Source organism: Nestor notabilis, unplaced genomic scaffold (assembly GCF_000696875.1).
Source record: "Nestor notabilis isolate BGI_N333 unplaced genomic scaffold, ASM69687v1 scaffold26996, whole genome shotgun sequence".
NCBI classification, from domain to species: domain Eukaryota; kingdom Metazoa; phylum Chordata; class Aves; order Psittaciformes; family Psittacidae; genus Nestor; species Nestor notabilis.
This window is the reverse complement of record NW_009933836.1, coordinates 12,768-26,739: the sequence shown is the minus strand read 5'-3', so window position 1 is coordinate 26,739 and position 13,972 is coordinate 12,768. Positions and strand designations below refer to the sequence as shown.

Genomic DNA, 13,972 nt, shown 5'->3' with positions numbered 1-13,972 from the left:
TGCAAAAATCCTGTTCATAAACCAAGAGAGGTCTGCCTGGAATCAGAAATTCTTCCTTGTCAGAAGGTCTGGGTACTGTAGTACATGTAAAACAGCCTCTGAAACTTTCTGTCTTCAAGTTCTTGTAGAAAGTAGCTTAACCCTTTTGTGTCATTGTGTGTTCGTGTGCAATACTACATTTGGATGCAAACGTGTACACCGAGTTTAAAAACTTGTGTGCTTAGACTTTTGGTCTAGGTATCTACAAGAAAATATAAAATACAAGGAAAACTTCTGTATATGACAGACGAAAAACTTACAGGCAAAAAACTGCACACAGAACCTCTTAAACCTATATTGAGCTGCCCAGAAATGCCTTGGATTACAAACTCTGTAAAGCTTCTGTCTTTTCTAGAAACATACATATAAAGTACCAGTAGACAGTGGTAACTGACAACTAAGACTAAAAATGTTGACAATTTCTTGATTTGCCTGGTTAGCTTATGTATAGAAGTCATTAACTATTTATAAAATGCATTATGAATTGGTTTCCTTCAAACTGTAGCAGAGTGTGTGACATTTCCAGCTCAAACTATCATTCTTGCATTTGGCTAAAGTACATATTTATAAACAGCTGATGGTTATGAACTAAAAAACCCCCATAAATCTAAACAGTATTTAATTATTGAGTTCAGACAAACCAAACTGATTTTGATAGCCGCATTTAAAAGTGTTAGCCAATATTACTTTAATAAAAATAAGAATAGTAATTCAAGATATTGACATTTTGGACAAATCCTGAAAGAACAAACGAACACTTTAGTTCAAAGGCCTTTCCTTTTATATTATTGATTCATTTGGTAGTGAAACTGTGATCAAAAGTAGTATCAAATTATTTATTGATTATGGCAAAGAGTTATACCTAATTGTAGTCAAAGGGTTATTTCTTTTAATATAATTACTGATTTTCAGATCATGACAGATTATTGCAATAAAAGAACAATGATACAAATATATTTATGAAGTTCAGTGGTGCTGATATAGAGGATTGTAAAGGGCCTCTAAAAATTGTATTGCTATTAACATTATTTTCCTACCCATGAAGATATTCTTTTTACTTTCTGCTATGCAGGCTTTTATGAATGAAAATATCAGCCAGTTAAACCTTTCAACTATATGATGTCTAACCAGGAACCATCTCAGTCTCTACATACAATTAGGCAACTTGTTCACTGGAGAGCAAGCTCATGAAGCATCATGCTCCTCATCTCAGACTAATAATGATAAATACATTCAACACCAACAGAATCAATGGGGCTGAGTTATTTTGTGAAACTGGGAGAGACTGTACAGTTGAACTACTAGACCTCAAATGGGAAGATTGAATTTTAATCAGAAAAGAAGATTAGATATTTTATCGGTATACATTTGTAATTTCCCTCCTTGTTTGATGAGTACCAAATAAAAATGGGAAAATAATATAATTGAGCAATCTATGGCAATTTGTTGGCTTTTTGGTGAAAAAAGAGAAAAACAAAACCTACCTCCATATGATATTCTTGCATACTGTGGAGTGTTTTAGTCCCCCATAGTGATGAAATGAATAATTTAAACAGGCAGCTCTGATACCACAGCCTGTTTAAAGGTTCTTATTTCCTTTAATGCTGTAGACTACTTTAGCTTGGTTAGTATGAAACTGTGACAGCTGAGATCTCCAAAAGATTTGGTACAGTTCATCTCTTGTAGTAGGTCCGTGGTATGCTTTGTCCTTGCTATGTACATCTGTAGATTTAGTATATAATCTAGATATGAACAGTAGCAACTGAATCACAAATCACTAAGCATTGTAATGATGATGAGAACAAAGGGTAAACTACAAAGACTATAAAGCTAAAATGTGTTGCTCTGAGATGACCAACACAAGGCTTACTCCACTGCCAGGTTGCCAGTGTAAGGGGTGACCCAATACCAAATTTCTTTGTTACAAAGGTAATGAATTTTCATGTGCTCAGTATAATTTCTAGTGGCTTGTTTACTGTGCCCTGGTCCCAGGAATGTTTTTTTGGCATGATTGTCCAATTAGGGAAGTTTTGAGGAGGAATTTGTTTTTGTGGAGTTCCTACTGGTAGTGACTACAATGGCAGAATGTGAGGGAAGTTCCCATCAGTAAAGGAAGGCTCTATAGCTTAGTTCTTGCTACTCTTGGGTTTCTTCCTCTGATGAAGAGTAAAACTGATCATAACCACACTCAAATGTAAAAAGACTCTAGCCAATTTATTAAAAATCCTTTCTCTCTTTTAATAATGAGTGTAGAAATATTAACTAAGGGCCTGTTATTTGGCCAACAGAAAATTTGATGTTCTGTTTATGGATTCCCCATTGAATGCTGTGCTACCTTGGTAATCTTCAGAATTTGCTTTCCATTACTTGGCACTTGATCTAGTTTAGAGTCAATATGGTGATCAGTTCATGAGCAGATCTGCTGCTCATAAGCTGTGAGTAATGACTACCTGTCATAATCTAATGAATGTCTTATCAGTTTCATGGTGTTTCCATGAACTAAAGTAAACTGATGTTTCCTTCTACTACTTGTCTTCTCTCCTTTCTTTTTGCCTTTGATATCTGGCCCTTTCCCAGTAGGCCTTCATAGCCTTAGTGGCATAGAAAACACTTGTTATTTTTTTTCATCTTTAAATTCAACCAGTTTTGTGAAATGTGTGTTGTTCAAGTTTTCAGTTTTTTAATATGGGAACAGCTCAGTCTTCCTTTCCTGTTTATTGGCATCACTGCAGTGCTCTGCCAAGTTCTGCATCTAGCTAGCAAGTTCTTCAGAAAAATGCATTTGGTTCCAGCACATGCATGTCTTCAATGCTTCTGGTATTAGTGCATATTGCGTCTTCTGGTTACCCGATTATCAATACTGGGATCACGCGTTATATATCTTGAGCTTCACTGAAGCTGCTTTCATTGCTGAAATGCTGAGGATGTGACTGTCTTAGAAATGCTGAAGTTTTTCATGCCTATTTGTCAAAGTACAGCACTTGAAGAACTTTTTAATAACTTTTTACTTGCAGATTATTATTTTTTTTATCAAATAGGTATCCATTAGGGGGCTCTCGAGGTTTAAGATGATCAGCCTTGATACCAAGGGCTTTGGAGCTTTACTTCCTAACCCTTTTTTTCTTTTTGTTTTACAGAAAAGGTCACGAATCGCCTACAGTGATGAGGTGCGGAATGAGCTCCTAGGGGATGACGGGAATTCCTCAGAGAACCAGGTAGGATGCTAATCAAGAAGCCCTAGTGGGTGGCTGGAGGGTGAAGGAGGTCACTGGCACACTGGGCTTCTCAAGCTGCTCCTTAACAGCATTAGCAACAACTCATGTGGAAGTGATACTGTTTAATGCAAAGCTGGGGTCTTAATCAACTTCAAAATGTTTCTTGGAGATCTTACATTTAACCCTTTAACTTGTGATCACTGTCTGCTATCTTAAAAAAAAATCTTTTCTTCTCTTTTCTTTATTATTTAGTACTTAAAAAATAACTTGAAACGTGCTGTTTGCCGACAAAGCCAAGGTCTTCACCTCAAACACATGTAAAAGGAATAAAAAAAGTACATAATGCAGCTTTGATAATAATGCAGTATAATTAAATCAACACTGGCAGGCAAAACAAATGAAAGTGCGCTCTCAGAATTAGGCAGTACCCCACTCAGTTTCCTTGTGTGGTTCCTTCCCTAAACAGATTTTTTCCCCTTGTACCAAAACCACAAGTTGTACTAATAAGAGCATGCTTTCATAATGCGTGTTGTCTTAGAATGCAGAGTGCCATCCATCTCTTTTAATGAAGGAAAGCTTGATAATCCTGAGGCTTCTTACAGATCTTGTATCCGTATTGTGGTTTTGGACACTACAGTGAGGATCCTGCTAGACTAGTGAAAATTATAAAGGCTATATTATATTCAGGGGAGTCTGACCCACCTGTTAATATTCCTTTTGGTGCTGAAACTTGTTTGACAAGCTGTCTGAAAGTAGAGTGTTTCTTTTCTTTTCTGAAAATCATGTCAGCTGTAATCAAAGTTGTGCATTTTGGGTTAGAAGTTAGTTGAAAGTTTTCTTAACTATCAGAGTTTCTTTTCTGACCAGATAGAATTATTAGATTATTTTGGTAGTGAAAATTAAAATTGCTTAAATGTTTATTTGATAAATGCAATATTAGATAAGGAAACAGATTGGAACCATGTTCTGAAATTTTTAATATCTTCTACCTTATCTTAATATAATAGATATCTTCTATCTGTCTTAATATAAGGTCAGTTCCACTAGGATAAAAAAGAAGAAAGACTTGGAGACTTATCCCAGTACAACGAATTTTAAAACACAGACCCCTTAAGTCTTAACCTTATACAGTATTTTAAATGCACTGTTTGAGTTTTAAACTCTGTAGTAGACTTTAATACATACATTAATGAAATTATACAGGCTGCAATTTATCTGTAGACATAACACTTAATACATAGCAGCTCTCATATCTGTGTGAATAATTACATTGAAAAGATACTAATCTTCATATTTATATACTATAGCAAGGGGAGATTCCAAAATTTGAATAAAATAGACTTTTTTTTTTTTATCCCTCAGTAATGAATTTATGGAAAGGCTGATTTTAAGGGAAAGTTTCACAGTCTGCACGTCATGATCATAAACTCAGTCTTGTGAAAGTGTTAAGATTCTTATTTTATTTCTTTTAAGGTGCTGCTATTTTTACATTTCAAGAAAAAAATTGTGTGAATTCAGACATAAAAGGGCAATTGTGATAAGAAGCTTTACTTATAACAGAATATCTTATGTGGAGGGATGAGATAAAATATTTTATTTTCACTTTTTAAGGAATGATTAAATAACTGGTTCACATGTGCACTTTTTGCGAGTTATGATCTTTATTCTAACCATGATGGAATAAACATGGTCTCATCTCAAGGAACCAAATGATAACTTCAACATGAGTTTTTTCTTCCAAATGACCACTTCATAAATGGAAGAAATTTTTGGCTGGTAAAGGAGTTCTATCTAGTCTTATAGGTAATCAAAATCCTTTTCTATAACCCAACTATACCTTTGAAAATTCTGAGTTTCTGAGTTTCTTCCTTGAAAAATGTTGTGAAATACCACCACCTAAGGAGTCACCCAACTTCTTTTAAATATGTGAATGCAAGTATTTGAAAAAAAAATAAATTTATTTATTGTATTGCTCCAGTAATCAATTTTGCAATCTCTTTTTCTTTATGAATTGTCATTAGTTATGTTTTTACTTATCTTACATGCATGTAGATATGGGTTCAGGCAGGCAGCACAAAAACTTCAGTCTCATGTTGAGCTTATCAAAATGTATAGCTGTCCAAATCAAGTATAAGGTTTGGGTACTTACCATACACTGAACATGTTATATTGATGTATTTAACTCAGTAAGTCCAGGTCTAATTCACTCTTGCTCCAGTATGTTATTATATCAATAGAAAATTTGGGCTAGATGATGCAAGGAAGTCAGGTATAACTTGCAGCCATATAAATTATTTGAAGATGTTTCAAATTCTTGCTTTCATTTTGTCTGATGGAAATTAATTAGGTAGATGGACTGACCTTCACCCTAATATTGCAGGACTTCTGGTTCTCAATCAGTTTGGATTAGGTTACATTTCTTAAACTGGAAAATGGTGGGTTTCTTTTCCCCAGTTGACTCACCAAACTGAAAGGAGAGTGGACGGATTCCTCTTCTGACAGAGGAGTTGTAGAAGAACGTTGCGAGCTCAGAGTTGCTCTTACCAATCTGCAAATATTGGTAAAATCTGCCAGTAGAAATACTGAATATCTGGTTAGACTGGGGTGTTACCCAAGGGAAATAAGATACAAGCTGCATGTTTCAGGTATGGTCTTTGTCATCGTAATAAACGTTTGCTTAAATGGTTTTGGTGGAGTGAGAAGACAAAAAGCACTTGATGTATATTGGCTAATATGACCATATTAAATATCTAGAAATAAATGGAGCACTGTTGGAAAAATAAAGAATTTGGATCTTTTCTTTATTCAACTTCTGTTTTTTCAGTTGAGTTTCAAAGGTACAATTACAGCAAGCCAGAGCCAAGGTATAAGCTGTAATGAATAGGGTCATAGGTATGAGTTGTTCTCCCAAGAAGAAAGATTGAAATACAAAGAACAGATTGAAGAATTGGCAAATTATCTTTCATCTTAATTTTCCCAATGTCTTCCATAAGTACCAGTCATCATGTGTAGATGACAACTTAGAATAGAGTTGCCTTGTAATGGTTATACCAAGATTTAACTAATTTTACCAGGTAAAGCATATGGAAACTTCTCATAAGTTGTAAGAATTATGCAATTCTGCTATTCAAAGTTTCTTTTGAAGTAACTGCATCATTATTTAATGAGATAGGTAGTGGCATACTGCTCTTTATGTGCTTTGAGTTAAGTAAAGTCATTGCTAAGTATATGTTAATTTCTTCTTAGTTTGAATCATGTGAATCTGGAGACATCCTTCCTTGCATCAAAAAAAAACCCCACCTCACAATCCCATATCCCAAAACCTACTGTGTGCATTGTGTTGTTATTTATTTTCCAGGAGTGGTTAAAATGGGCTGTGTTGCTTTCAAGTCTTATTTGGCATTCTGGCCACCAGCGTTTATGAAATCCCTCAAAAGTTTCGTGTTTTTTAGGGTACTACTTAAAGTTATGGCTTTGCTTGAATAACAATACAACTGGTTTATGTGGCAATTTGAATGCCTTTTTAGAAAGTATGTGTTGTGTTAAATCAGAAATCCTTCTCAATTAAAATGTCAGGTACAGTATTACCAACTTTCTTGAAATGCACTAGTGTTCCTTTCTCTTTTGCAACTGTGTTCATTAATGAGTTTAAATAAATTTGCATTAGGTTAAACTGCATCTCCATATACACATACATTGTATATGTGATTTGCGGTGAACAAATATTTTGTGGCTACTTAATTTCTAACTACAAAGTTGTGATAATATTAGATTTGGGCTTGCTGTGCATAAAGTGTGTCAAACTTCAGCTACAGACCAGGGGGTGAAGTTGGTCAATTTAATTCCCCAAGATCTAAAGAAGGTCGGTATCATTTCATATAGCCCTGGCAGAGCAGATCATTACCAGACACAAATCTGTTCGTTACATGCCGAGGGTTTATAGAAAAATAAATAGACTGTCATCATAAGTTCAGAAAATTGTGTGTTCGACCCACGATAATGTGTAAAGGGCGTTTAATAGAGTTCAGCATTTATTCGTTATCTATATGCGGACAGAGACGGCGGTAGCGTTATCAGCCTTCTAAAAAAAATCCAGTAGTTTCCCGTGCCACGTGACGTGCCTCACAGACACACACACATACACGCGTGCACACACACACACATACACACACATCCCCCATCTCGCTCTCTGCGGTGCAGTTTTGATTTTAGTCACAGCAGAAGGCTTAGCCACAAGAGATTCCACTGGTTCAAACCAGCGTAAACCAGATTTATGGGTTGGTTGTTTTTTTTTTCCCAGCCTACAAAGGAGCAGATTGCCTCTTGTATCGAAGTCTGTATTGCAAAAAAAAACAAAACAACGAAAAACCAAACCCCCAAAAATCATCTTTGTTTCAGAAATACGCTGATTATCATAACCTAAAATGGTGGCTGCACGCTGCTTGTTGCTGCTTACGGTTAAGCGGTGAGCATTATAAAAATAAGGTTTCAAAATAGAAATGTAGAGGTAGCACATTTTCATCAAGAGCATTGTTAAATGGGGGAAAAATACATCTTTTGTTAATTTGAATGAATATCTTTCAGCCAATGTTAGAAAAAAAAAGAAAACCCAAACCCTCTCCCATTACTTAGCTGAGCTGCAAATCCCATGCAGAGCTTAAATTCAGCCATGCAGCACAAACAAGATAGAACATTTTTGTTTGGGACCTATTGAAAAAACAAATGTGCAGCATTTTAAAACTCTCATTGATTATAGCAGGGTGGCATGCCCAAACGGGCTCTATTGCGGGAGAGTAGTTTTAAACTTTGGCCCTTTAAGTATCATAGCCAACTGAAGAATGGTGGCCTCAGAAAGAAAAGATAGCTATGTGATCAACTCCCAGATCGTCTCTTTCTAAAGAGCCTGAATGTTTGCCTTTTTGGGGAAAAAAGGGGGAGAAGATCTGGAGAAAGAGACCAATTTATGATAGGCCAAGCACTTGAATTTAAGCGCTGGTTTGGCGGAAAATGCAGTTTTCTTTGTACCAAATTCTAGCAAAGTTCCTTTAGCTACGTACTGAAGAGCCGTTTCAGTTTAAGTCCGTGTGGTAGTAGCCCTCCTAATTACATCTTGTTAGAGCCTCGTTGTCTGTTTTGGTGGCGGGGTGAGGCGTACAATCAGTTCTAGACGAGCCATGTGAAACAATAGAGAATAATGGAGGTTCTTTTGTTTCCTTCATGCTGGTGAGACTTTATTAGTAGTAAACATTCTCAGCTTACACACGTGTTGAAAATTAGTGTTATGAAACTGTAGGTGAAGTATCAGCATAACCTGAGATAATGATGTAGCTGTTGTAATTTTGAATTCAACTGGAAGCGGTGAGAGAACTGTAATTTTTTGTAAAGAGCCACTTTTATGCAGGCATTTGTTGCGAGTAATTATACGTTTTGTTCCAGTACAAATAATTTATCTATCTCTCTAAGGGGAGAGCATATTACAACATAGCTTGATAATCAGACTGGGGTTATATTTAGTTTTATAGCAAACCTGCCAGAGCAATATTATTAATAGTGCTAGACTGTGTTAATTTGCAAGCATAAATAGATAAATATAAATGTATATGCTATATAAGTATACACAGACACACTATGTGTGTATATATGCACACACTGAATAGTGGTCTAGGATTAAGAACCTGGAGTGGGTCTTTTCTGAAGGAAATACGTTTTGTGTTGTTCCCTATTCCTTTGTCTATTTTTAAATATGCTGTGCAATAAATCATAATTCTGAGCCATTTATCTAAGCTGCAGCTTTTTTTTTTAAGCTGGAAAAAACCCTCTATATGAGGTTCAATAATAAAATTAGATAATATAGTTGCAGTAGAACTCAGGTATATAAAAATTGAAAGACTGCTTATGTGCTATAAAGATGCATTCATCTATTAATAAGTTAGATCTGCTAGTAAAATAAGAAATCAGTTGTCACAACTAAAATATACAGAAAACATTCTGAAAACTTGTATATACAAAACCACTTCAGCTGTACAATCTTCGAAGAGAGGAATAGTAAACTTGTTTTTTCTTTATAATATAGACTTCTATGAAGTCATTCCCCTTTATTTCATGATGGTGTCTTAGATGTGGTTTAAAAGAGAATTTCACACTATTCTCTTTGTTTAATGTGACAGTGTGAGAAAGTGATCTTTATTCGTTCAAAAAACTCTGCATGTAGTCTATGTTTAGGTTCTTTTAATGTGTTTGTCTGTGATTTTTAAATGCTAAACATGTAAACAGATAAATTGTCAATGTTAATTCTGTATCCTGTCACACAACTGATCTTTCTTTCCTGCCATTTCTTTCCTTTTTATCTTTTTTGTGCGTTCATGTTGCAGTTGATAAAATTACGTGAAGAGGTGAGTACTTTCTTGCTTTTTGTTGTCTAGCTTTCCCTTTAAAGCTGAGTTTCTAAATCTGAAGTAGATCTTTTTGTTCATTGTTGCAGGGAAATCTACACAAAGCAAAAATATTGATTACATTGCTTTAAAATATTCACTGTTGTGCCTCTTTTTCCCTAATAATTGTATACTTACGTAGGAATCTCTAGATCAAACCTTAGAAATTAACATTCTTTGATAGTGGAAATTTTTTTAAAGGCACTAGAAAAAGAAGAGGGGAAAAAAAACCACTATTATTTGATCTCTGCTAGAATACCATGATCAAATCAGGTACGGTAATAATCATGTTTACATCACAAAATCTTTGATAGGGTAAATACATTTATACTCCATTATTGAAAGTGAAAGCATTGCTTTGGTAAAAACCTGTGCTGAAACACTGTAAAAATTACACAGTATTTCACAGTGATTGAGTTTGGTGTGAGGTATTCAAGTAGCTTATGTATTATACTGGATATTGTATATCCACTGCAAATACAGTACAGGTAGACCTATGCACAGATATCAATATTTATTATGTATTTGTGAGTGCTGTAGATCTGTAGGTGTAACACTAGAGATCAGTATTCCAGAACACCTTTCTTCCAGTTATAAAATGACTCATAAATATTTAGAGAGAGAAGCCTGTTTTAATGGTCAGTTCCTCAAATGTTTCAGTATATTTTCTGAAATTAATCTTCTCTGTTACTTGCTGCTGTAGCAAAGCAGGTATCTGAACTGCTTGTTTTTATTATTATTGTTATTTCCTGATAGCTACCAAGAAAAAGGTCTCAGTAAAGTCAAGATTACTTATAGGTCAGATTTCTGAAGGGTTATGTACAGAGTTGGAACCAGTGAAGTATTTGAATAAATATGTTTAGAAGCATGAGTATTTTAACATCCCATATTTGTCTGGTATCTTCTTTTTGAAACATGTGTTCCCAGACATATCAGTATTGAATACTGAACTCCGCAGGAAAGGATTTGTAAGTTTTAGAAATGGTGATGACAAAGAATTGTAAAGTAACCAGATTAAGGACAATTACAGAGAATTCTTAAAAACAGTAAGATATTTGTGATGTAAAGATTGTTTCAGTAGTTCCCTGAATGCTTTATTTTTCCCTCTTCTTGTGGAGCTGATATTAATATGTTAAATGGGAAAAAAAAATTAAACAAAATAAACATGCAACCACATGAAAGCCCTCCCACCACTGCTGAGCTCCCCTCCCCAATAGTCCCAGTATTTAAACAGATGACAATATTGTTGCAAGGGCTTGTATAGCCTGATTTCTGAGATTTTTCAGAACAAGGTTCATTTGCTCATCCCGTTAACAACAGCTGCATGTCTGCTCCTGTGCTTTTGTAAAACAATGTAGTAGGGTCATTTTTGCTTGCAAACGTAGTTTATAGTTTTATAAGCATAAAGATTCCTAATTTGTAAGTTTACTCTGAAAACTGAATCAGATATAAAGAACAAAGCTGCTACTTAACTGCTCTCCTTTTTGAAATAGCTATGAAGGCCAATAAGAAAATTCAGGATGTTATTGCAACTTGGGAGCTATGCTCAACTCAGTCATACCTTTTGGGGCTTCTAAATCCTCTTTGTTAGCCACCTGAAAAGATTTGACATTGGTCCTGGTGATTTTCTTTTTTGCTTTTCCTTGCTGGCCTCATAAGTTACTTGTTCGTCTCTCTGCATATTGTGAAAGAGGCAGGAAATAGAAGTAAATAAAGGGATTTGTTATTTTTTCTAGTTTGATTGTACAGGTAGAGAGAGAAATAATTTGAGAAACAATTGTTAGCATTCTGTTCTCTGTATTTAGTACCCACTATGTGCTGGATAGGTTGTAATTGCAATGATGTTTTTATACCCAATGCAAAATGCACATTAAAGTTAAAATGAAGGCTAGTATGGTGACTCAGGCATAATTCTTAACTCGTCACATACTGAAACATCAAGGCATCCCCAATTATAGTTCTCCTAAGGAGGTATGAACTGATCTTAAAAGAAATTGTGGTTTGCCATAGTGTTTGTTAATAAAACCTGTGCTTCCTCTCATTACAGGGCTCTATTCTAGCACGCTTGCCGTACACAGGCTTCCATGGAGGCTGTGTCATTCTGTCTTTTGAGCTCCTGAGATCTCAGTTTGAATCCAGCCCACATGCAATGACTAAATCTCTAGTGATAGCGTGCCACTTTGCAAAACTTCCTTATATAACTCCAGATAGAAGCTGTTTCTGAAGCTGCAAGATGCACTGAATCACCTCGCTACCCACCTCACAGAGAGCAGGGGATACTGTGGGAGAAGGAGTTTGGGGAGGGGTGGGAAGCAGTTGGAAGCATCAGCTGTTACTGTAGGGCACTGATTTCATGACCAAAGGACAGGGTGCCTCCAAACCCAAGCAATGTAAATAGCACCACCCTTTTTAATAAAAATTAAGTTTCATTATAGAATGGCTTGGGTGGAAAGGTTCTGAAATTAAGAAAGAAACAGCTCTGAGTTAATGTTAGCACCGAGTTCACAGGGCTTTAGTATTCTAATTGCTCTCAGTAAGAATGAACTGAACTGGGGGCCTGCAATTTACTTTTCAGATTAAATGTGGGTTATATAGTATATCAAAACACACAGTTAAATGCTAATTCTTTCTCTTGGGTAGCTCTTCCACATTGTAATGTGAAATCTGATTATTTCCTTCCCCCCCCTCCCCGCAACATAGCAGGATAGTCTTTTCATTTCCAGTATACCACTACAGCACTATACATCTGTTCTGTAATTATAATCTTCCACTCCTTGTGCTCACTCCCAGGCTGTGTTTTCTTTTTAAAGTATCTTCTAACTTTTAAGATTTTTGCTTTCTAAACTCCTTTATACCCCCCCCCCCCCTTCTCTTCTACTTTTCTTTCTTGAGTGACATCTCTGTAATAGTGTCAGGTTTCTGATGTTTTTTACTAAGTTTAAAACATTTAACACGAGTATTTAGAACTAGTTGTTCTTCAATATCATGGGGGGGGGCAGTATTTGGAGAAAGGCACTGCAGGCTTGCACTTTTTTTTTCCTCTTTTCTTCTAATCGGCACTGGAGAGGAAACAGCAGATGTTATGAAAAGGTGCCTTTAAAAAAAAAATTAAGCAAAATTAACACTAATTATCTAGATTGACCATGAGTACTAAGAACATGCACCACTCTAGTTGCTGTCGTGATTTCAATTACAGCACTGTAACTTCTGGTTTTAAATTTTATTAAGTGCTTGTGCTGATTCCTTTTTTTTTTCCTGGTGGCCTGCCCCCCATGAATGCAAAAGGCTTTTTTGCAATTTACTCTTAACCTATCCACTGTGTATTAGACAACTCTATTAATTATTATAGACTGTTATTGCAGCTTTCCTGACCTTCACGTTGGGTCCTATCTGTGCTGATCTAAATGCATTGTTTTAATGATTTCCAAAAAAAGAAAAAGAGAGGGGGGGGAAAAAAAAGGAAAAAAAAAATTCAAGGCAAGCTTTGATGTGGCTTTAGCTGCCTCGATCGTCTGGCCGCATCTCAGAGATGTGTCACCTATGCCGGGAGGGAATAGGGAAATCACGTTTTGAATGGTAATGATAACATACTAATCACTTCCTTTCTTTGAAGATAGAAGCGAGATATTCTGTCAGCATCCCTGGCTGCTAGAGCTTGGAGGCACTGGTCTAGGTGTATTAGCTTAAGTGTGCATGTCAATACAGCTTGCATCTCCCAAGATCCATAGGGGCTCATTAGAGCAAGGTAGATCGTTTCGGTAGACAGCCACTCAGATAATATGTATGGCACCTCCTTTTTTTATTATTATTAGAAAGCATTGCTTCATTTTTAAAATGACATCTGTCAACAAGGCGAAGTTGTAGGAAATATTTTTTGACAAATATCCAAAATGCTGGGTTTGGGTTAAGGGGTGCTCGGAAAGGTGTGTGTGATAGCTTTACTGTGAGGGGGGTTACGTTTTGTGATGGCTTGATTAGAGCTAGTCTAGGATGAAATTTCCAAAGAAAAGGAGCTTACATGTTGAAATGTTGGTGTTTTAGGTAGAGAATAAACTGATGAAAATAATAATTTGACTTTTTCACTATTGTAGACTGCCCAAGTGAAAATGCATTGGAAGATGCATTTTTACTACAGTTTATTGTTTTCTTATAAATGGGCAAAGGAATTCTGGGAAAAATATCTTATAGATGTGTTTGTGTATGTTGTTTATATATTCATATATATATTTAGGCGTAAGAGATGTAAATCAGGTAACCAGTGTTTTGTTTTTACATCTTTTTACATCA

General features: G+C 35.6%; 1 protein-coding gene across 1 annotated transcript in view; it reads left to right on the top strand.

Annotated features, from left to right (window-relative positions):
- Positions 1-3,176: 3,176 nt before the first annotated feature.
- Positions 3,177-13,972, top strand: part of VTI1A (vesicle transport through interaction with t-SNAREs 1A) — a gene marked incomplete at both ends in the record, with an annotated part of 11,420 nt that continues 624 nt past the window's right edge. Inside the window, 2 exons of the mRNA XM_010017064.1 lie at positions 3,177-3,254; positions 9,626-9,646. Coding sequence (XP_010015366.1) covers positions 3,177-3,254; positions 9,626-9,646 — 99 coding nt within the window. The remainder of the gene's footprint in view (positions 3,255-9,625; positions 9,647-13,972) is intronic.